This window comes from Heterocephalus glaber, unplaced genomic scaffold (assembly GCF_053883595.1).
Source record: "Heterocephalus glaber isolate CG9 unplaced genomic scaffold, H.glaber_assembly_v1.0 deba00001457, whole genome shotgun sequence".
In the NCBI taxonomy this organism is placed as follows: domain Eukaryota; kingdom Metazoa; phylum Chordata; class Mammalia; order Rodentia; family Bathyergidae; genus Heterocephalus; species Heterocephalus glaber.
The window spans coordinates 36,369,878-36,394,767 of NW_028258305.1; the positions used below are offsets into that span (position 1 = coordinate 36,369,878).

At 32.5% G+C, this 24,890-nt stretch overlaps 1 protein-coding gene across 5 annotated transcripts in view; it reads left to right on the forward strand.

Annotated features, from left to right (window-relative positions):
- The window catches only part of Memo1 (mediator of cell motility 1), a 128,565-nt gene extending 105,481 nt beyond the window's left edge, over positions 1–23,084 (forward strand). For 2 of the 5 annotated variants that reach the window (XM_021253698.2, XM_087216495.1), the window contains 2 exons: positions 10,600–10,704; positions 12,310–12,500. In XM_021253698.2, the coding sequence (XP_021109357.2) occupies positions 10,600–10,704; positions 12,310–12,474 (270 nt within the window). In that variant the 3' untranslated portion in view covers positions 12,475–12,500. The other 3 variants (XM_087216496.1, XM_021253697.2, XR_015453203.1) reach the window with 2 other exon arrangements.
- Positions 23,085–24,890: the final 1,806 nt, after the last annotated feature.

The window sequence follows — 24,890 nt, forward strand, 5'->3', positions numbered from 1 at the left end:
TACATACATGTGTGCACACGCACACACATGCACACACACTGGAATGCATGTAAAGTTTTTAATCTTAAGAATAATTCCACCCAGGACTATCCTCTCAAACTCCATACTACTGGCTGCTTGCTTGCTGTTTTCATTGGGATGTCTTATAAACAGCTCAAACTAAACATACTGAGAGTTGAATTGATTTTCTTCTGACAAAAACCTGTTCTACTTACACTTTTCCAATTCAGTTGATGGTGGCTTGCAGTTTCTTAACTGGTCTTTTTGGACCTGCTCTTACTGTCTTTTGTATTAAGGAGCTGAAAAGTAGGAAAGCAAAAGTGATCCTTACAAAAGCTAAATAAAATTATGTCATTCTTCAGCCCCAAACTCCGTATAATATTGCTTCATTTCCATCAGAGCAAAACTAGAGTCTTTGTAATGTGTGACCTGTGAGGATCAACATGATTTGCATCCCCACTTTCTCTTACCCTTACCTTTTATTCACTTTGCCGAGGAGACCAATCTCCCTGCTGTTTTTTGATAATGCAGTGCATGTCTGGCTTGGGGCTTCTTTGCCTTTTGTGCACTTGACTGTCTCAGTCACCTCAAGTCTTTGCTTAACTCTTTATTTTCCCAGTAGGGCCTCTTAGCACACTGCTTTTCTTTTTGGGGGGGGTAATGGGATTGAACTCAGGACCTTGCGATTGTGAGGTAGGTAGTGGGACCACTGAGCTAAATCCCTGGCTCTGCACTGTTTACTTTTGCATCCTATGACGTACCCTTCAAGTATTCTCAGTCCACTTTTCCTGTTCCACATTTTCTTAAGTACTAAATAATTTATTTACAGTTTTGTCAGTCAGGGTTTTTTTTTTGGTACCGGGGATCAAACTCAGGACCTTGCTCTTGTGAGGCAGGAGCAGCTCCACAGAGCTAAAACCCTGGCCCTAGTCAGGGTTTTTGTTTTGTTCACTAATGTATCCAAAGGGCCTGAGTACACTGCTGGAGAATTATATTTTAGATGAATGGATTAATGAAAATAATCTTCCTAGACATAGTTAAGAAATGAACAGCTGGCCGGAGATGTATCTCAGTGTCACTGCACCTGCCTTGCAAGTGCAAGGTCCTGAGTTTGATCCCCAGTATTGAAAAAAACAAAAGATGAACAGTCTACTATAATATAGAAAGTGAAATAAAAGGAAAGCAACTTAAGCCAGGGATGGTGGTGCATGCCTGTAACCCCAGTACTCTGGAGGCTGAATCCCTGTGAGTTTGAGGCCAGCCTGAACTAGATACTGAGACCCTGTCACAAACAGTGGGGTAAAAAAAAAAAGAAAGTAGTTTACAATAAATCAATATGTATTTTACAATGCAGTTACCCAAACACAACCATATTAGAAGCCACGGTAAAATTGTTAAATGCTTATGGATTGTATCATTAGTACAGCAGCAATAAACACAGACTTACACAGGTATATTTGTTACATTACTATGCGGCATTGCTGGTGACTTGATTTTCCAAAATGGTGAATAATCTCATGTAAATGAAATGAGTACTGTAGTCTTTACTAACTTTACATAATGATTCCATTCCTGAGAAATCCACTGTATAATAAAACCATACAGAAATTTTTTTCAATTGGTATATAAATGGAAGTGAGGTGCAAGTAATTAGAAACAGGTATTTTACCTAACAGACAGCTCAGTCTTATAGATAACAATTCTTTCTGTATGTAACTGTCCTGTGTCAGCATCCCTAGAATCCCACTGAATCCAAATAGTATCTCTTAACTATTGGCACAAAATAAGTGTGGAATTTTTCAGCCTAGTCCTTAGATGAAGGGTTGTGCTTTCACTTTACCTAACTTTTTCTTCTCAGTACCTACTACTGTGTGACTTTTTTATTTGTTGTTTTATTTGGTGGCTACCTCTTCCCTCTTAGATTATAAGCTTCATAAGAACATTAACTATTTTATTTTATATCCCCACAGCCACCCCTTCTCCCTCCCCCTCCCTGCTAGGTGATCCAGGTGAGAAATGATAATTTAGTGAGTGACTAAGTGATAGTGGAAGAGAGGAACCGAAGTGGTTATATCCTGTATATTTACGAGAAAAAATGTTGGTAGTACTTGAAGATAGAATGGATTGTTGTATTGAAGGATATATGGAAGATGATTCCTAGATTCCTCCTGGTTATGCTGCTGGTTGGGTGGTTCTATTCGTTTAGGTCAGAAGCACAAGAAGAGAGGACCAGATTTTTTGAGGGGCAGGGAGATCATAAATTCTCTTAGGGACACATTATGTTTGCTGTTGCCATTATGACATCCAAGTGGAGAAATAATCAAATAGGCATTTGGATTTTCCATTTTGCTGTTTTTGAGTTTTTATAGCCCCAGGCACTGGTAGGGATATGGCATTGAATAAGCAGACCGTAATGTCATAGAACTTTTATTTTGATGGGAGGAAATATGTTGTCTTTTAAAAGGATAACAAAATATATATAATAGTCTTCTGTGAGCAATGTGAGATCTGTTTCAGAAACTCTAGTAGTTACCTGAAATCTCAGTATCACTATATTAATATATATGAACATACAAGTCTATATTCATATATATTAATAATGATTTTTTCTATTTGTACATGCCTGTGATAAAGTTTAATTTATAAATTAAGCAGAGTAAGAAGTAAAAGTTGTGTGTATATATATATATTTTGGGGAGGGGGTACCGGGGATCAAACTCAGGAACCTTGTGCTTGCCAGGCAGGCTCTGTGCTGCTGAGCTAAATCCCCAGCCCTATTTATATAATTTTTAATTTAATATATTTTGACTGTCATTGACTTGTGCCTAACTGGAAAGCAAACCTGCAAATAAAGGAAATGGCAGTAAATTTCATTTAATAATGTTATAAGAAAATGTTAAAAGATTTTGAAATAGTAAATGATTTGAGGCATCTTTAGAATGAGTGGTTGAAAGACCTCTGTGGAGGAACATTAAAGTGAGATCTAAATGCTAAGAAGAAGCAAACTTAGTAAAGATCTTAAGGAACAACATTCTAGACAGAAGGAACTAAGATAGGATAGATATTCCTGTATTAGAAGAAAAAAAAAGCCAGGGTTATATGAGTTTAGAGGAAGGGTGGGGACAAATAGTAAAAGAGGAATCGGGTAGTGTGGGGCTTTATAATTCAGAGTAGGAAATTTAAGTACAAGTATGGAGATATAACATGATAATAAAAGTCACTCTGGTAATTATATGGAAAATGAATTCCACAGGAAGATCAGGAGTAGCAACACTGGGCCATTGGTAATACTTTAGAAAACAGATAATAATTTGTACTGGAGTGGAGTAGAGTTGATCATTTCAGAAATAAGAATCAGTGGCTAAGCTAATAGTCATCTATATTGGTTTGGAGCTCAGAGAGTCAGGAAGTTCTCAATATGTTGATGGTAGTTAAAGCCAGGCCAGAGATGCAGTTGCATAAGTAGTGATCCTCAACTCTGCCATCATAGCTGAAATTACCTAGAGAGCTTTTTCAAAATAGAATTTGTCCATACCATTCCTGAAGATCCCTTTTCAGTCCTGTAGAGACAGAGTCCCAGTGTCTTTTTCTATAATTTAGTTTTATAGGTAAGTTTAAACTGGCCTACTATGGCCCTTGATCTGTTGAAGTAGAACAGTATTTCCTAATCATCTTTACTTTCCTTGTTTCCCATTCAGCCCTTGAAAACATTTTTGTGTACTTTTAATTAGGCAAACCAGGCAACACTTAATTTTCCAAATGTAAGAATTTGTAAGTCATTGAAATTGATGCTTGTAGCCCAACAGAGATTTTTTTTTTTGTATTAAATTCTTTTATTGGTACATTGTAGGTATCCAACACGATTACATTTCTCATTGGGAATTGTACCTTTATATAATGCATCTTGGTTCTTATTTTTTCCCCATTCCTAGCCCTCCCTTCACGCCCTCCACCCTTCCCTATTTACAAAGACTTTATTTCCATTTTTTCCATTTCTCATCATTTTTTCCTTTCCCTTCTTTCCTTTCCCCTGCCCCTCCCACTACCCCTACCCCTTTAGACCTTTTCTTCCTATTTTACATTATCGATTATTCATTCTAATCATTGGTACATTTTAGGTATACAATATAATGACATTCATCATTGGAAATTTGCACCTTTACATGGTCTCTCTTGGTTCTTAGTTTTCACCCTTGCCCAGCCCTCCCTTCAACCCCTCCAGTCCTCCCTATTTACAAAGATTTTGTTCCTATTTTTCCATTTTCTCATATTAATCCCATTCCCTTCTATCCTTTCCCCTAGCCCTCCCACTTCCTTCCCCTTTGCCCCTTTTCTTCCTATTTCACATGACCTATTATACATTTAGTCCTTATTTACACTTTCAGTTTCTCACACCAGAGAAACTATTTGGTATTTATACATGTGTGTCCTATTTATTTCACTTAAGAGTATTGCCTCAGTGTGCATCCGCTTAGCTATAAATGTCTCTAATTTCTCATTTTTTATGGCTGAGTAGTACTCCATTTTATAAAAAAACCACATTTTCTTTATCCAGTCTCCAGTTGATGGCCATTTGGGCTGTTTCAGAGATTTTTTTTCTTATAAATTAATTGCTCGTGCTCTGAAGTCACTGAATATATCACCCTTTGGAATTTTGAAATTGTGGTTACATTTACGTACTTTAATGATCTTTGTTAGTCTGTTATACAAACATCCATATTTACCAGTTCTTTTTGAACTCTTATTTCTGTCTTGACTGGTAGTTTACATTAAGGGGACTGTCTGTGTTTGTCTTCAGTACATGGTGAACAAGATAGTGGGACCTTGGTTTCCTTCCTTGAAGCAGAACAAAAAGAGTAGCATGTACTCATTGGCATGATTCTTACAATTTCTTTTGAAATTGTTGCCTTTTCTGCCTAGCTTAGAAATTTTTGTTAATTAAGAGAATAAGCTGTGTATTATTAAGAATCAGCTCAGGTTGACCTTTTAAGTCTGTATCTGAATTATTTTTCTTTAGATGTTCAAAATTACCAGTCTTATTTTTACATGTTTTTATTTAAATAGCCTTGGATATAATTTCAGAGTAAATACTGGGTATTTGTTTCATATTAATGTGTTGAATTTAACCATTGACATCTGAGTATTATTTTTTTGTGGTCCATCTGTTGAAATATTTTATATATAGAATTTATTAATATTTGCATACAGGATTTGTTTAGAGAGAATTTTTAAATGGCTCATAAGTGTGTTCTGTTCTTACATTAGCATACTGTTAATTCAGCTTATAAGTCAGTTCTGGGAATTACAGTTTATCTATCAAAATAATAATGGTTAGCTAGAGACATAAACTTACATGTATATATACATATATACATACATCTAAACTTATATCTGTGTGCTGACTGATAAGTGTTGTCTTAACCACTTAACAGTTTACTCTCACTGGAGCAGCACATTTGTTTAGGAGCCATTTCAACCAGTCGATTCTTGTATTAAATACTCGATAAAATTGTTTTTATATTTCCTTTATATTATAAAAATTAACAAAAAATATGCAATTTTTGGCCATCCTGTATTTAAATAATTGAACTGATAGTTAACTGATTTCTATAACAAGATAGTATACATTTACATATTCTTTTTCTAAGAGGATATTTTATGTTATAAATAAAAATATAGTTAACTTACAAAGCAATATCTTAGTTCTGCCCATGCAAGTACTAACCAGGAGGCCCAACCTTGCTTAGCTTCCGAGACCAGATGAGATCGGACACGTTCAGGATGGTATGGTTGTAGACCAATATCTTAGTTCCTACATAATTTTCCAGTGGAAATAAAGTTGGATCGTTCCTGGTATAAGTATTAAACAAAATATTAGCAATTCTGTATTGCAGTACCAGTTGAACATTCTTAATCTGAAAATATAAAACATGAAATGTTCCAAAATGTAAACAGTTTTGATCACTGGCATGATGCCACAAGTGAAAAATTCTGCACCTGATCTTATGTGATGGGTTACAGTAAAAATGCAGCACATTAAAAGAAGTGTATAAAATTATCTTCTGGCTCTAGGTGTAAGGTGTATATGAGACATAAATGAATTTCATGTTTAAATTTGTCCATGTTTAGATCTCATCCCCAAGATAGCTTAATATATATTTTAAAATCTGAAAACTCCAAAATTAGAAATAGTTGTGATGCCAAGCATTTTAAAAGTTTAATAGAGTAAAAAAATTATTTTGAACTATGAAGTTTAGATTATATCTGTTCAACATTAGTGTAGGTTCTGGTACTTTTTTCATTAGAAAAATCTGAATGTAGTTATTAAAATGCTAAGAAAAAAAACCATGTCTAAGCTCCAAGAGCTAAAGAAAAATAGCATCTTATTGAAAAATGTGTATATTGCTCTAACATTTGGATATCTTGGAAGTTAATTATGCCAAAAAACACAAAAAAATAGCTATAGGAAAACAGTGTATCTTCTAAATATAGTTGAGAAAAAATAAGCAACTGTTATACAAGAGATGTAGATTCAGAAAATCATGTAATGTATTATTTCTGAACCTTTTTATTAATTAGTACTTTTGCAGTTTCAGTAATTACAGTGACAAAAGCAGAATGTGTATTTTAAGATATTGATTTTGTGAATTCCAGATTCCTTGAAATAATAGCCATACTCTACATATTTTTTAACATATGAGCATATGTTATTTTGACTATCACTGTTTTGGTGTACACCCATACTGTATTACAGACCTTAGCAAATTATAATTTGATAGGGAGAATCTGAAAATGTCATTATAGTCATACAACATTTCCTTTCCACATTTATTAGTCACCTTCATTTAATTTGAATGTCAGCTAGTTTTCTTCCTTCTTATTGTTCAGAAAGGAAAATTATATTTGCCAAATCATACTTCATTCTCTTAAATTTATGCCAGTACCGTTGGTAGGTTTTATAGCATTACCTGTGAGCTAGCTATTTATTAGTACATTGCCTATTAGTACTACTATCTTTATAATAGTTTTTTTCCATTAATTTTTTTCTTCCATTTTATCTTGATGCCTCTTTAAGAAACTAGAATATTTCCTCTTCCCTAAATTTGCCTGTTCAGTTTAGCATTGACACTTGGGATTTGACATTGCAAGCTTTTACCCATTACTTTTAAGAGAGTTAGGAAAATGATAAATTATTCTTCCTCACCACCAAATTTAGGGAATTAGCTTTCATTCTGCAGATTTCTTGCTCAGACTGCTAAATTCTACACTCTTGATGGGTAGGCTGTTGGTGTTTTATGTCTGCTTTGTGAATTAGAGCTGAATGGGTACTAACCCATTTCACTGCTCTTTCTGTATTAGATTTGTGTGAACAATTAAGCTTTCAGTATATTAGACTCCAGGATGCTTTCAGATGCTGGGTCTTAAACTCACTGATCATACTTTTAAGTATATCTAAGAATACAAAAGTTAAGAGGACATATTAAGGGACAGACTTTCCTTTTTATCTTAGAAGTTTGGTAATAGCATTCAACTAGCTTTCCTCTCCTCTTGATATTTTGGTAGTAGTAACTTCATAGTTTTTTTTGCATCAAACAAATTTATATAAAAACTTATTTGCCAGTATTCTGTATTACTTAATGGATGTCACATTTTTCACTTTTGTCATCTTTGCTTTTTTGTGTACTTTGTGAATTTTCCAATCGTAGGGGACCTCCCATGAGAAAACTCTTAATCCCACTATGCCTTCTTTATAAAAAGGCATACATAGTGAATCATCATCACATTTGTCAGAGATTTGAGTATAATGGAATTGCTTCTTGCCACAATAGATCCAGAATTAAAATTTTTAACACATTTAATCCCTCAACTACCATCATCTTGATTTTGTATTTTTCTTGTAATTTAACCAGTTGATTTCATTTTGAACTCTTTTTAGTTAGTACCTTCTCTACATTTATAACTTGTCATTATCTTTCTATAGAAGAGTTTCTTGGCTAGTAACCTGGGATTCATTGTCTTTTCCCAGTGTAGTCATTAGTTTTCTTTTTCTTCTCTTTAAATTCCTATCAGTATATAAATGTGTTAAGTTTATTCCACTTGTGATTGATGATTTTAATATTAAAATGTGTGTTGGAAATTCAGTGTCATATAATTTATTAAAGAATGAATTCTATTTAAGGTAAGCTGTCCTAGATTTCATTCAAGCACTGAAAGTTTTCTTAAATATGTATCCCTGTTGTAGCTACATGAGTGTTCAAAGAATCGTTACTATGACTCTTGTTACACTATTATAATGTATAAGAGTAGTGTATAAGAAAGATCTTACGATTAGGATCTTTTCATGCCCTGGTTTTTCATCTTTAGGGTAGTTATAACTTAATTATCCATGTTTGTAAAGGATTTATAATTCATCTCTGTATTACTACTTCTTGATTTAGAAGTATATTATGTACTTTTCTTTTTACCAGAATTATAATAATTGTTTATCTTTGATTTGACTTTGTTAGTTGTATTTTTCTAACGTTGGGAAATTGTTTTCCATCCCTGATTGTTGGGAAAACTAACAGCATTAAAATCTGATTGTAGGGCCTGGGATTTAGCTCAGTGGTTTTGTCGCCTGCTGTGCAAGAGCAAGGACCCGAGTTCGATCTCCGGCACCAAAAACAAAACAAAATCTGATTGTAGACAGATCTGAAATGGGGCACAAAATTCAGTTGATAAATGATTCGGATATATTTTGTGGGAAAATTGATAGTTTATGAAGGGTATGAATATTCTGAATTAAAGTGTCTTTATAAAAATTAAAATTTGAAGCTCTCACTGCAAAATTTGCATGTTAGCTACTGATTACTGTCATTTTTCAGATGACTTTATTTATGGCTGTCCCGATTACTTTTTGTGCTTTTATGCTGTTTATTTTGTTAAAACATGTACAGTAACATTTGAAAATCATGCAGAATGTACCAAATAAGTCTCATATGAGTTAGACCACCATTTACATGTCTCCCAGAGGATCTTAACCCAATTTATTGAACACACATTTGTCTGACCTGAATAAAAAAATAATGTAGGACAATTGATAAACAAGATAGTTGAAATCCGTGATTTATTTGTCTGAGTGAGTGAAAGTTTAATTGTATGTATCATTGAATTATATTAATGAATAGTGATGAATTATAAATACATTATCTGAATGTATTTGGAGAGTATAGAATGTATGCGGTGTGAAAAAAAATACAGTGAATGTTTTAAATTCAAAAAAACTTATTGCAGGGCCTGGGATTTAGCTCAGTGGTTCCGCTGCCTGCCTTACAAGTGCAAGGTCCCAAGTTTGATCCCCGGTACCAAAAAAAAAACAACAAAAAAATCAAGCAACAACACCAAAAACAAAAACCCAAAAAAACTTATTGCAGTAAAAGCCACATTGCCATTATTCCCAAAATACTCCCTCTTGCTTTGAACTCTCTTATCCACAGAAAGCTCTTGGCACTTTCTGAAGCAGTTCTGGAAGTCTTCTTTTGTAAGTGCCTTTAGTTATGCTGTTGTGGCTGCCTCAATGTCCTGAATCAGTTCAAAATGTTTACGTTTCATGGTCATTCTGACTTTGGGAAGAGCTAGAAGTGACACAGTGCCAGAGCTGGTTGAATAAGGTGGATGAGGATACACTGGAATGTTTCGGACAGAAATTGGCATAAACAGTAAATGAAATAAGATTTTAAAATATGGTTAATGTTAAAAACTTTATTACAGTAAATGACACATTGCTGTTTATTTCCCTTGGTAGACCCAAAATACTCCCTCTGAACATACTTAGTCCATTGTTCTTGGCAATGTGTCTTCCGCTGTCATTTTTTTAAAAATTTAAATATTTGCTGTATTTTTTCAGTCACCCTGTAGTGTAGACAGATTTTCAAGTTATATTATTTTTTAAAATTTTGAATTAAAATCTTATAAATGAAGCATTCTGGCTTAAAAAATAAAGAGATAAAAAGCTTTCCTTTTCAAAACTGATTCATGAAAGACCTGTGGTACTTAAAATCCTCATCATTGTTTTGTGAATTTTAAATCAATCAAAATATGTTAAATAGTTTTTAGTTTGTGGTATTTTCTTTTTATCAGATATGTAGATAACTGCTGATAATTGAAAATACACTGATATTTAAGTATATGTTATGGAAATAGTTAAATTACTTTAACTTTTGGTTTCTCATTATCAGTAACAGGAAGAACATGATTTGGGTAAAACAGTTATGAATCAAATTTAGTGTTAGATTTTATGTGAAATTTCATAGGAGGTTTGCTTTTGTAAATATTCTTTATATTAAAATACAAAATTATAAAGAATATAAAATTATAAAATGTGACGATTATAAGCTAAATGATAGCTGATGATGGTGATGTAGAAAGATATCTGGAGGTTCTAATAAGAAAATAAACTAGAATTAAAAGTTTGCTGTCAGGGATTTGACTATAATGAGATTACTTTTCATGAATGAGTTTGATATTTCATAAGTAATATATTTTCTTTGTGAGCTGTAAGAATTTTTTAAAACATAATTAGGAAAAAATAAATTTTGTCATTTCTCTTTTTTTTTTTAGGGTATGAGTATTATAGAACAATTAGATCCTGTATCCTTTAGCAATTACTTGAAGAAATACCATAATACTATATGTGGAAGACATCCCATTGGGGTGCTATTAAATGTGAGTATTCTTAGGAAGCTTTGACTTTTAACATTTGATCCTGTCGTATTTCAACAAATTTTATCATTGTGATATGTTACTATTATTGGTTTATGTCCAAAATGTTGTTTCTTCTTGGGACCTTTAACATAATTACAGATTTCTGTTGTTTTGGTGATTTTCAGTAAATTTATCACTAGGATACAGGCTAGTACTTTTTGTTAAATATAGAAAATTATTTAGGATAGAGAATCATATTTTCTCTTTACTCTCAGTCGATATTCTGGTATAGTCCTTCTGAATATAAGTCAAAGTGACCTCTCAAGAAATTCATTTTAGGCCGGGGATTTAGCTCAGTGCTGCCCAAGTGCAAAGACCCGAGTTCGATCTCCGGTACCAAAAAAAAAAAAGAAATTCATTTAAAAAAATGAACATTCACCCAGTGTGAGTTTCACAAAAAACTGCTTCTAAGAAATATTAATAGAGATCCTAGTGGAAACTTCTAGAGTTAAGCATATTCTGTCTCTCCAAAAATTACTGTTGCGGGGTGTGGTGGTATACACCTGTAATCCCAGCACTCAGAGGCTTAGACGGGAGGGTTGCTGTGAGTTGGAGGCAGCCTGGGCCACATAGCAAGACTACAATATTAAAGGAAAAGCTCTGGTATGTTTTTAAATCAATAGACTTTGTATATATATGTATGTATATATGTCTATATATGTGTATATATATGTACGTGTGTATTTCTTGTTTTGGGGTATGTGTTTATCTTTGTTTTTGTGTATGTGTATGTTTAATACCCATTGGAACTAAGTCTCTATGTTAAAAACAGTTTGGAAAACATTATACCACAGGCTTTTGCATTGTTAAAACAATTAAATTTTTTAGTGTTCTAGACTCTACAAACAAAAAAGAAAGCTCCTGCTCTTGAACTTTAGATGTTCATAATTTAACAAGACAGTTGATATGTATATTTTCTCTTTAGAACAAAAATGGTAATATTCATTTAAAGAATGGGAAGAGGCAGATGTTTTGATTAGCTAGATTTTAGAAAGACATAATAATATTAATTTTCCCCAATACATAAAACATTATAGATTTTTCTGAAGAAAAATGGAATACTCTTTAAGAATGAAAAGAAAAAAATGTACTCAGGATGTTACAGTGGACTCATTTATTTGGAAAGGCAGAGAAATAAATGGAAAAGGTAATTGAGTCCAGAATAGTCGAGGGTAGGATGTTGAAGACCAGTTTTCTCATTATGTCATTTGAAAGATAGTATATTGTAGATTTTTAGGAAGGTTTTTTTCTTTTAACCAGAATGGATTGGCTGAAAGAAAAGCTTGATGGGCTTTAAACTAATTCCTGAAACAAGTTAGCATAAATGGGTGCAATTTCCTAAAGTCTGAATTGAATGAAATAAAAGTTTTATGAAATAAATGATTAGCTAGTTTACAATTAGAGTAAAAATCCTGGCATACCTTTTAGATGTGGAACTCAAATTATATACATTTTAAATTTAGTCACAGATCAGAGATTCAAATATACTAAGAAGTGGCCATGATTTGGTTGAAAAAATTGAGAGAAATTATTATGGACAAAACAAAGCAGTTTTGTTAATTACAGGGAGTGAGTTCTTTGAAAGAACGAAGTAAGGATCTCCCTGACTCCCCACGTATTACAAGACAAAAGAGAAATTCAAGAGACAAAGAGAAAGAATTCTTCACCTTTGCTGTGAAATGGGCAAAGTCAAACTGCCAGCATGGTCACAGTGCTCACTTGTTTCTGTGATGTCTGTCATAACCAAGTTTTTCTTTTTCTAGGCTATCACAGAGCTCCAGAAGAATGGAATGAATATGAGCTTTTCCTTTTTGAATTATGCCCAGTCAAGCCAGTGTAGAAACTGGCAAGACAGCTCAGTGAGTTATGCAGCTGGAGCACTCACGGTCCACTGAAGCTCCGGATCCTCAGGGATGCCACCTGCACATACTCATACTCTGTCCAGGGTCCCAGCCTAGCCTTTACCAAGACACTGGTTCTGGCTTTGGGGGGATTCTGAAACCTCAAACTAATAGAACTTTCTTCTCTTCTTTTCTAGTAGGTGTAGTCCTCCTTAATTTCAACTCATTATAAAATGCTTTATAGTTTTGGGTGGTGGAAGGAAGGTTGGGATCAAAAATATTTTGATTAAAAAAGACAACGTTGTAAAGGCCCAGTTGTGGCAGTTTTTTGAAAGTAACTTGTAAAGCATTTACCATATCCTAAATTTGCACTCTTTGCAGACTTGTGCACATATATTCCGCTTTCAGAATAGTTTTGCAAATTGTACACAAACAAAAAAAGGGTGGAAGCTTTTTAATAAAGAAATTGCATTTATAAATGATCTGTATTAGAATATAATAAATCTGAAGTTATAGACAATTACTACCCGTGTTGTACAACAGATACCTTCTATTTTAGTTGCTAATAAAGGGCTACACAACTCAAAATAGTCTGATTTAAACTTATTGCTCTGTGGTATATTTGAAAATTGTTTTTTATTAATTCCATCTCAGAATTTTTATTAAAAATGGTAAGCTTCAGCTCTTATGTAAAAATATATTAGGATGTATTTTATATTTTACATATTTATCTGATATTTTTTAGTTACAGAAATTACAATAATAATTTTAACGTTAACTTTTTAAATTACATTTATTTGCCTTTTTGTGTGTGACATCCCTTCATGTCATTACTATATTTTAATAGAATATGAATTCAAGATTTGTAAAAGAACATAGATGTTTTCTTCAAAGATGTTTGATAGTCTGCAAATGAGGAAATACTGAAGAGTATTCTTAGTGTTTTTCAAATCATTGCAGACCATGTACTCTGTGCTTTTTTGGTGCTCTAAGCAATTTGACTCTTCTAATTGAATTTTTAGGAAGAAATCATTAGTAACAACAACAACAACAACAACAACAAAAACTCCTGGGTTTCTTCCAGTTCTACAGTTTTTCTGTCAGGATATTTGGTGCGGCTCTTCCAACTAAAATAATGGTATGGTGTTGTATTATTTCTTTCTTTAACATTGCCCAATTCTGGTCACTTTGGCCAAAAAAAAAAAAAAAAAAAAAAAATTCAATCCATTAATTATTTAGCCAACACACATTTTCTCTGTTATACTGATTTTACCATAACACTGGGAGGGGAATCTATCTGACATTGGAAAATGTTTATATCTTCAGTGTTAAGCCAGAATAGCACAATTTTTAGATGCCTTGCACCAATTTTATTTAAAGATTTGCATTTCTTTTTTTATTAAATACTGTATCAACTTTCTATACTCAAGAATGTGGTAAATTAATATTACCATTTGGATTCACAATTGCTTCCGTGTGTGTGTGTGTGTGTGCGTGCATGTGTGTGTGTGTGTCTGTGTGTGAATTATACTTTTTTACAATAGTGGCTTATTTCTCATTATTTAATGTACTTTTGAGTAGTATTCCTTTATTAAGACAGGCTAAAAATATAGATTGGCTAGAATTAATTTTTAAAATAGTCTTTTCTGATTAAAAACCCATCACATGAGTATTATGGAAAATTTGGAAAATACTGAAAATTATAAAGATCAAAAATCTCACTGCAAAGAAATAACATTGTTAATATTTTCTGTATTTCTTTTTGGTCTTTGTTATATATACCTGTATGTATGTGTGTATATGTGTGTAATAACAAAATTAATATATCAACCATATAGTTGTATACCCTGTTTTTTTTTAATAACCTAATATCATAAGCTCCTACCCATGACATTGAAAATGTGACTTGATTCCTAATATTGTTGTATGGTATGAAAATATTGTAATTTAACTAGTTGTCTCTTTGGACATTTCTGATATTGCACAGTTTTATAATGAAATGGACTTCCTTAAATGTATGTAAAATTTGAACTCTGTGTTAGACTTGTTCTCTAGGATATGGTCATGGAAATGGAATAAGTGGTTTGCATGGTGAGAATTTCTTAAACTCTTCCCAAATGACCCTTATGAATAATTGTACCAAATGAGGAATGTTAAGTACCTGTCATACTGCCTCTTTATGTGCATCCTGTCTTTAATCTTTGACAATTTGTTAAGCAGCTAATTGGGTTTTTTTTTATCTTTTAAAATAAGAGTTGCTTTCTAATTGATCATTTATTGTCCTTCTGTAATTTCATAATTGACTTATTTTTAAAAAAGACAAGGCTTTCCTAGGTTGATTGGACTGTAGTCCTAGGAATATGTTGTACTACACTATTAAAACTAGAATATTTCAAGATCACCCTTTCATACTATATGGACATGTCTTTTGGTAGAAAGAATTTCACACTGAGACTTGAGCTTAAATGTTTCAAGTCAGATTGAAAGTATCATCTGAACATGGAGGTGGTGTCTGAAATACTTTCTAGTTTCAAAGTGAGTTTTTAAAAAATAGTTTAAGTGGTGAGTTTTTAAAAAATAGATTCTGGTGTTGCTTATAATTATCTACATGATTAAATTAGACTAGAGGTATTTTATTTCTACTCTGTGCATGCAAATCAAAATCTTGCTATTTAACAGAAAAAGGAAGTTATTAATTCGCTTTATTTAATGGAGTTGATATTATGTGAATTGTTCAAGTTAAGCTTTCCTATTTTAAATGCCTTTAAGTTTTATATTTGAAATCTAAAATAGGAAAATTTATGTAGTCTATAAAGTTGCTTCTTTATTATGTTCTTTTGAGCTATTTGCTGCAACTTTTTTTTTTACTTTAATTTACACAAGCAGAATATTACTGGATTCTTCACTGTTCCTTTAGTGAGTTCTTGAGAAATGTATAATAAAGATTAGCTCAGTGAGCAGGTAAGTGAGCAGGTAAGTGTGTGCTCTGTTGTAGGTGAGCAACAAGTCTTTATACAGAATAGACTAAAGAACTAGTCAGATAGGCTAGTGTTTATATTTGCATATTCCAATAAGAATGATTGGTTTCCTAATCTTCTTATTGGTTATTGGTAAAGATCTCAAATTTTGCTTTGGTAGCAAATAGTTTTTCCCCTAGATTAGGGGTTGGGGAATGTTTTCTGTGAAGGCCCAAATAGTATACATTTTGGACTTCATAGTCCATATGATTTCTAGTCTAAACTCTTCTTTGCCATTGTAGCCCAAAGACAGGCATAGACAATGTGTAATCAATGTGAATATGTTTTTATAAAACTTTTTTACACAAGGATGGTACACTGGATTTGATCTGCAGGCTGTAATTTGCTGCCTCTTGTCCTAGATGGTGTAGTTTACTTGTAGTTCAACATTTGCTAAACTTAATCTAAACTACAAGTAGTTGTAAGTTTCTCCCATTCCAACCCACTCTTAGTTTCATGTAATATAATTGGTTGGTTTGAGTACTATTTATGATCATAAATTTAAGTAGGAAGCAAGGAAAAGTAGGAACTCTTAGGAATTAGTGTTAAAATATCATAGTCCTTTTATTTGCTGAAGCATGTTGAGTTTACATTGCTTCCATAAATGAATCAAAAGGAGTGATCAATGGAGGTTGATTGGTTGCTGTAAATTCTATTTATTACTACTACTACTACTACTACCTTTTGGCGCTGGTGATTGAACCTAGGACCTTGTGCATACTAAGTCCATGTAGTGCCACTGAGCTGGATCCCAGCTTGTTACAAATTCTTTAAATTATTCTCAGTGCTTGGCTACCTAGATGATAACAAGCTTTACTTGAGTATTTTATAATAGACCAATATTTTTAAAAATATGAAACATGAGGCTTTATTTTGGTATACAGAGACTTTTGGAAAAATAACCACCATCTTCTGTCACCATCATTTAATTTCAAAAATGATCCCCCAGATATTAAGGAAGTATTTAAACTTAGTTATTGATGGTGGAACCTCAGAATACTTGGTTTTAGTCAGAACATTTAAAAATAAAGTTCTTTTTCCTAATATAAAATTTAAGTTGATCTTTGAATAAGTAGCTAGTTTCTGGACAGAGGTACTTCAGTCAAAAGATAACCGTATTAGTAGCTGAAAAAGTTACTGTGTTGAGAGAGCTTGCTGTTTTTGTACCTATTGGTATCAAAATATTAGTAGGGGAACAAGTTGCACCTGACAGGTAAGAATTTTTCCTGTCACTTTTTAAATTATTCCAACACATGTCTGCAAAACAACTGAGTAGCATGCCATGCTGTCATCAGTGACCATGCCGTACATTTTATAAAGGCTCCCTCAGGCAATGCTGATAAGAGACCATTCCTTCCTTCATGTTGCTGTTGTGGATGGATATTTTTTTTGCCCATGCTGCCTTCATGAGTTCATTAATACTATGTGAAGAACTGGAGTGTTTTAGATTTGCCCTTTATTCCATGGTTCTCTTGGTAACTTCAGAGTTGTTTGTACCTATGATGTATTATATTACTCTGTGTGTGTGTGTGTGTGTGTGTGTGTGTGTGTTTGTGTGTGTGTATGGGGGTGGGCACACCTGTTTAATTCTGTACATGCACATTTGTTTAATTCTAACATAAGGCTTTTGCCATTAGCCTATAAAAATGGGGAGGGGAGCCAGTTCTTCTGATTTGAAAGCTATAATATAATACAGTTAGTTTTTCTTATAAGTTGTAAATTACGTTTAGATGCACATTTCATATTACAAAGTAAGGTTTGACTTTATTTGATACAGTTATATTTTTCCTTATCCTAATAATTGAAACCAAAGAATATAAATGCAATTATTTAAAAGCTATTGGAGACCAAGTGTATTCAGCTATAATAAGGACCTGAGTTCTGATCTTTAAATTTGACAATGTAAACTTCTGGAAAATACATAAATTTTTCTGAAGATGATACCCTGAATTATTTACTGAATGTGATGTTATATAATTTAAGTAAATAGTACTAAAACAAATTGAAAGCTAAAGAATATGAAGTCATATTGTGACTGAGTTTTGTGGTTACTAAAAATTAAGTACTTAAACTGTAAAATCAGACTGAATAAAAGTATTTTTACTAATTCATAAATGTAATTTTTCTGAGATTTTTTCTATTTCAAATTTATTCATTTGAATCTAGTACACAATAGACTTCAATAGTGTTTGCTCAATTTTAGTGAATTGAATTTTGAGATGAGGACAAAAGATAATTTTCATTAAAGTATTTTCAGAAATGCCAGAAAAACATAAACCTTTTCATTAGAAGCACCTTTTAATTGGCTTTTTTTCCATTTTCAGTTAATTGTGAAAATCAACCTCACAAATTTAAAAGAAGGTCAAAGTTTAATGTAATGCCAAATGAAATGGATGGTAATCTAAAGTGACTTGGAATATTTAAAATCATTGTCTTGTGCTTTTGAGCCAATATTTTAGCAGTGTCCTATAGTATTTACCATTACCTAATGGTGTTGCAGAAACTTTGAAAGTTAATTAAAATGTGCTTTAGTGGGGCTGGGAATTTAGCTCAGTGGTTCTGCCGCCTGCCTCACAAATGCAAAGACCCGAGTTCGGTCCCTGCTACCAAAAAAAAAAATGTGCTTTAGTTGCATGCCCAATAACATTTCCAGTCAGTTCTTATATAGAAAGACACTGTCAGGTGCTAGAAGCACTGGAATGGAATCCATTTTCAGCATTGCAGGTGAGTTATGGCTTCTTTGCTGGGGGACAAAAATCACTTTCCTTTTCTGTTTCTTTATTAATGTGAATTAGAATTCCAAATAATAAGATTTTTATGACCCTTTCCACCTTTGACTTTTTATGACAACATAAAATCAACTTATTTAACATTGTAGTTTAAAAATATTTTACGTCTTTTTTTTATTAATCTCAGCAATAACAGTCCAGACTTTATTATTATCTTAATTTTACTGTCAGAGTATCTGAGACAGATACAAATTACATTCTTAACTTTGTATAGCTAGGTACTATCAGAGCTTGAACAAGAATTCAGTTATTCTGATTTTTATTTCTGAAGATTTCAGTGCTGAACCATACTCTACATTTTGTTTTTGGTGCTGGCTGTTTATGATAACCTATTGAATTAAAAAGGTAGTGGGTTTTTTTTCCAAGTTCAGTTAAAATGGAAATTATGAAAATGTATTTTGATTAATTCAAGTAAATACATTTTTGTGTGTATCAGTTTTGGTAACTTTGCAGACTTCTGTTTTCTCTGTTAGGGTTACTTGAGATCTTGAAATTCTATTTTGTTACATCATTAAAAACAATCTGTAATGGGACAATCAATGACAAAGATGAAATTTAAGTTATTTGGTATGTGAGTCTGATGGTGAGACTTTGTGGCAGATACTTGACTCTCACTGTTCCAGTCCAAGCATAGAGTTTCCTGCAAGCATCTATAATTCTGCCTTGGATTTTTCAGCTGTACACAGAGTAGGTTGGAAACACTGGAAAGCTAATGCCCTGGGAGCAGCCTTCAGCCAGTGATGGATGGGAGTTGGAGGATAATTATTCCAGCCTTTTCATCTTTCTGATGATAGTCTAAAGCTCGTTTCACTCTGTCTCCTAAAGTTACCAGAAGTACTATCCTCATTCTTTGTAGCAGGAAACTATTAAGCACATGATCTTTATTTTCTTCATCCTCTTGCCTGTTACTTCCCATGCCTTTATCAGTGTTACCTGGGATTACCTCCCAAATAAGCCTCTTGTTTTTGAATTCTTGTCTCAAGAGACTGTTTCTGGGACAGAACTAATACTTGATTAGAGAAATAACTTATTAATAATGTTCATATTTTATAAGAAAATTTTAAAAATTAAAATTTGAAACAAGTATTTGAATATTCTAATTTGTTATATTTTCACGTTTATGTTCAGTTTAATTTTCTTCACTTCATTTTTCAATAAGAAAGATTCAAGGTTAGAACTCAAATAGAAATTTAGAGTAAAAGATCTTAGATGGAAATTATTCTACTTAATCTTTTTTAAAAAAGCCATAGGGTAGTTTTGTGAATAACTTATGGACCAAAAAAGTGGGTTATTTATTTTTGTAGAAATTTAATGAAAATAGAGAATTTTGTTTAATCACAATTAGAGATTATTTGATAAGAACTTTCTAATTTCTTACCAAGACCAGCTTATTAATAATCAGGGGCTAGTATTAACTTTGCCAATCATTGATTGTAATGAAAAAATTTAGTGCCTGGATAATTTTCCTAAACGTTATACTCTAGTCTTCGTTAAAGCAAAACTTTTTGTGATCTTGTTAAAGATTATGAAATATGAAATTTATAAATAGAACAAGATCTACATTAAATTTAAAGTACACTGAATCAAAAAAGGAGAGGGGGCTATTCCAGTCAATTCTTGGCTGGATTTGTTGTATAGATTATTCTGTTTGGATGTTTTGTTGCTTCTGTTGCCTGTGTTTCTTTCATCTTTTACAGGTCTTTGATAGCATCTTCCCTTTAAAAATAAATATAAGTACTAGATTTTATAATTATTTCAAAATTATGTGAGAAAGTTTAATTCATTTTAGGCACATGGCCACTTATCAGTCATCTTTATTTTCCTATGTAAAAACAGTGTGTCTCCAATAAATGTTCTGTTGATTTTGTTTATGAGATAGGACATAGATGAAATCTAAACAAGTGTTAGAGCTATGCTAAGATTATCCTTCATGAAGCTTTATTCAAAGAATAACAAACATTTAAAGAATATAGTTTAGTTATTCTGATTATTAACTAACACCTTTAGGCCTTTTCCTTATATGTATCTATCTACATTTTTAGCAAAAATACCAGAGAGTGTGGAGTCTGTTTAGTTGTCTTATGGTAACTTCAGACTCTGGCATTTACTTTTGAATATATGGTGGGATATTTCTTGACTTTGAGTTATGTGTTAGAAATGGCCAAAGATCAGCTTGGTAATTAGATTGGATAAAACAGTTTAGAGGAAAGACATTAGTCTGTTCCAAAATGACCTCCTCACTTCCGGGCTGTATAGTGGCATAAACTTGTAGTCTGGTAATTATTTGTAAATATACTTTTGTGAGCAGAAAAAAAATTGTGTTGCTTTTTAGAAATACATCCATATAGTTACCTAATTTATTACCAAATTCATAGTAAAGGCTTTTGACATTTCAGATGTTCCAATATGTATGGTAAGTTGAAAATCTGTATAAAACCTAGATAGCTTGTAAACCTGTCCAAAAACCTACCCCATTTTCTGAACATTACTGTAAGGAATATTAAAATAGCATTTAAAACAAGTGTTCTTTTAGAATCTTATCTAGAAGCTGAATCCATATGTTAAATATGAACAGTCATAACAATTTGTGAAACATGCCTGAAGAAAATAATGTTTTTGGAAGTGTACATATGTTCTATAAACAATAAGCCTCTTATGCACTACCTCTGTACTAAATATTAAGGTGCAGCCAAGTCTTTATTAGGTTTAAAAAGTATTCCTTTCCTTCTGTTAATGTATTTGACAATATTGTGTCTATGGATGTTGGTTTCGTTAATGAATGTTACAGAGTGTTACTCTATTCCTACCTATATAATTGTCAGGAAAAATTAACGTGGGTAAAACAGTGGTGCCTGTTTTAACAGTTACATTATTTTATAAATTTATATTTTAAAAAGCAGATCTCCCTAGTTGCCATATTTGTTTCCTTTCATTGTTCTTGTTTTAGGAAAGTACGATTACCTTTCAGTAATCTAGTCTTTGAGATGTTTGTTTTGCTTTTTGCCATTAAAAAAAATTTATCTTTATTATCTCATAAAAAAACAATCTTAACTAAATTTCACTTTATTGAATACTGAAAGTTCAACCAGTTGTTAGTACTGAAATAGCCTAGGTTGAAATTTAGGTCTGGTATTTCATGAATGTTAAGTAACATGGTGTTTGCTACTTATTATCTAAAAGATATCACTTCACTCAGGTATTTACAGTAGAGTTAATATTAGATTCAAAATTGCTTGATCATAATTTATACTTTACATGTAATTTAGAGATTTTTGCATTATAAATTTTTATAATTTATGCATATTTTCAAAGAGTTTAAAATATTTTATGTAATAGAAATATAGGCAAATACATAGTATTTAAGTCATTATTACTTAAAACCACTTTGGATCACTGTGTAATATTAGCTTTTATATGTTACAGCTTATATGTTCTTTGGTGTTTTCCGTGAATTGTTACCGTTTGAACTGGAGAGCTGTCCATAGTTTGGTTTCTATGCCCTATTCATCTGACAGAAGTTATTCCTATAAATGGTTTACAAAAAATGTTTTTAGTAGAAATTTTATAGTAATTTAAATATTGCATAACGGAAAGCTTGATTGATGAGTAGTACTGACGTGATAGACTTTCCTTATAATGCTAAGTATTTTTTAAAAAATGAACCTTTACCAAGTTTTGTACTCATATACAGATCAGTCTAAGAACACCCTCAAGAGAGTAACAGATGGGTTTTGTATAATAGAGACATTGAGCTTTTTAAGCATGAAAATTTTGTCATGTTTGATGAAGATATTTTGTCAAATGAAGATAATGAGGTTCCCAAATGGAAAAAAAAGAACAAAAATTAACATGAATACAAAATGTTTTTAAAAACTATCAAAGATTAACTAAATTGGTTGGCTGTCCCTGGATAAAGCTACTATATATTTTAGTGATCTATATATTTAGGGTGCAAAGCAGAAAATATGAAGATGTGTCTGTCTGCCTCCCACCTTTAAATTGACACAGGTAATTCAATATATTATTACTGATTACAATTCTATAATGCGAGTGGCTGGGGATTTAGCTGAATGGTTTCGCCGCGTGCTGCGCAAGCGGAAGGGTCTGAGTTTGATCCCGGCACCAAAAAAAAAAAAAAAAAATTCTATAGTGCGATTGCCTGTGAACATTTAAAAAGAAATTTCCTCTAGCCAAAGTGTGGTGTTGCATGCCTGTGTTCCCACTATTCAGGAGGCTGAGGTAGGATGATTGCTCAGTTCGAGATCAGACTGTCTCAAACCCCCCCCCCCCCGCATTTTCTCTAATATAAAAGATACTGTTATAACAAAGAAACTGATCTATTTCCTTTTCTTCTGGGTTGCACTTTCCCATTGGATATTAAACACAGCAGCAACAGAGCCTGCTTTTGTAATCTTTAAGAGAATGCTGTTACATGGAAGGAATTTGGGTTTTTACTTTTCAAGCCAGTTCTAAGCCTGTTTCTTATGATAGTTGATAATCTGTTTATTTTCTGGTATCCTTAGCCATTACTTTATAAAATGAAGACTGGAGCTCAAGAGATTTAAAACCCTTTAACAAATGGCCCTGAGTCCAAGAATGGCACATTGTCCTTTTGTAATGCACAATGTCTTTTTGTAATTGCCCTTTATGCCCCCCCCTCCAAAATAAACACCAAACTCTCCCTTTTTCCTTCCTATTCTCTCTGTTTGTTTTTTAAGACAGGGTCTAGCTATGTAGTTCAGGCTGGCCTCAAATTCACTATGTAGCCCAGGCTGACCTTGAACTCACAGCGACCCTCCTGCCTCACCCTCCTAAGTGCTGGGATTATAGGCATGTGCCACCACACCCAGCTTCATTCTCTCTTTTGTATACTCTTTCCTTGAAAACAGATCAGGGAGAAAAAATATGTATAAATATGCAATTATTGTGCTTAGTACCAATACCCTTAGCATTGCTTCCTAACATAGCATCTCTACCATTAACTGTATGCTATAAGTTCCTGACTTTCTAGATGTCAGTCATTTTAGCCTCTAAAAAGTACTTAGTTTAGCATAGTGGTACATATCTATAGTGCCATCTATTTGGGATACTAAAGCAGGAGGATCACACATCTGAGCTTAGTCTGGACAACTTAGCAAGGCCCTGTCTCTTAAGAAGGGGTGGGAAGTAGCTCTTTGTATGGTAGAAAACCCCAGGGTGCAGTCTTTAGTCCCATTTAACAAAAACAAAATGGGAAAAGGGTAAAGGTACCAAGTTTTATTACTTATGGTAAATAATGTTTTGATCCTTTGTCAAATGAAAATAATCTTTTAAAAATTCTATACAAATGTTTGTAAACATGTATGTAAATATGTTTTCTTCACCTTTTAAATGATTAATAAAAATGTTTTTAAAAAATTTCTTGAATGAATTTGTTTTGTGCAAGTCTAAAACAGTATTTCAATCTAAGTTTCTTTTATCATATGACATTAGAAGGGATTCAACTTTATACCAAATTTGTTATTTTTTAATCAAAGACCAAGAATTACATTTTTTAAAATGTTCTTTTTGGATGACTTAGGTCTCTAGACTGGCTGACCTAGGTAATTTGCTACACCACTGAAAAAGTAATGATTGATTGGTCATCTCTTCCTATAATGTATTTCCTTTCATTTATATACTGTATTGTCAAATTAAATTCTCAAACAGAAGTGAAAACTCTTGGAAGTAGGAACTCTACTTACTGCTCCCTGCTCGGTGAGCTAATAATATAGCATCATATGTGCATTAGGGAAATGATCAATCTAACATTGTCTTGCTGCAGGATCTTTGTTGACTTTGGTCAACATCATCTTTACAAAGTTTTATGCTTTATTTAGGATCCTGCACATAGAAGAGACAAAAATATAGAGGTAAATGATACATTAATAATGATGTGAGGAAATAAAGATTTGGAGAAAAAATTGAGAAAAAGTATTTGAATTAAAGTGGAGAGATCAGGGTTGATCGTATGTTTAGGTATAAGAACATGTTCTGTGTAATGGTGAACTTTTTAGTTGTAGTCAATAATTAAGTCTTAAACAGGCACAAATAAAACTGGATGATGGGGAAAAAACTTAATTCATACAATTTCTGGAATATAGCACATCACACAGTCATGGGACATTTTGGTGAACAGTTTGGAGACAACTTTTTATTAGAAGAGATTCTGCCCAGAGAAAGTTTCATAGATTATGTGACCTTTAGAAATGGCTTTTAGTTCAGATGGGATTGTAGAATTCACTATTAGGGGTAATGCAACAACCATTCTTTGACTTGTATATTGCAGGTATGGGATTAGGCAGGAACAAAGTGTCAACAAAAAAGTTTTAGATTCATTGCTTTACCTTAAATTCAAATCTGTAAGCAGGGTGGTCAACATCATGAGTGACATTTAGACCATGTAATAATAGTACAAAATAAAGATTATGTAAAGCTCCTAGATGTTTCTGTGCCAATTGATAAATTATATAAGGTACAGC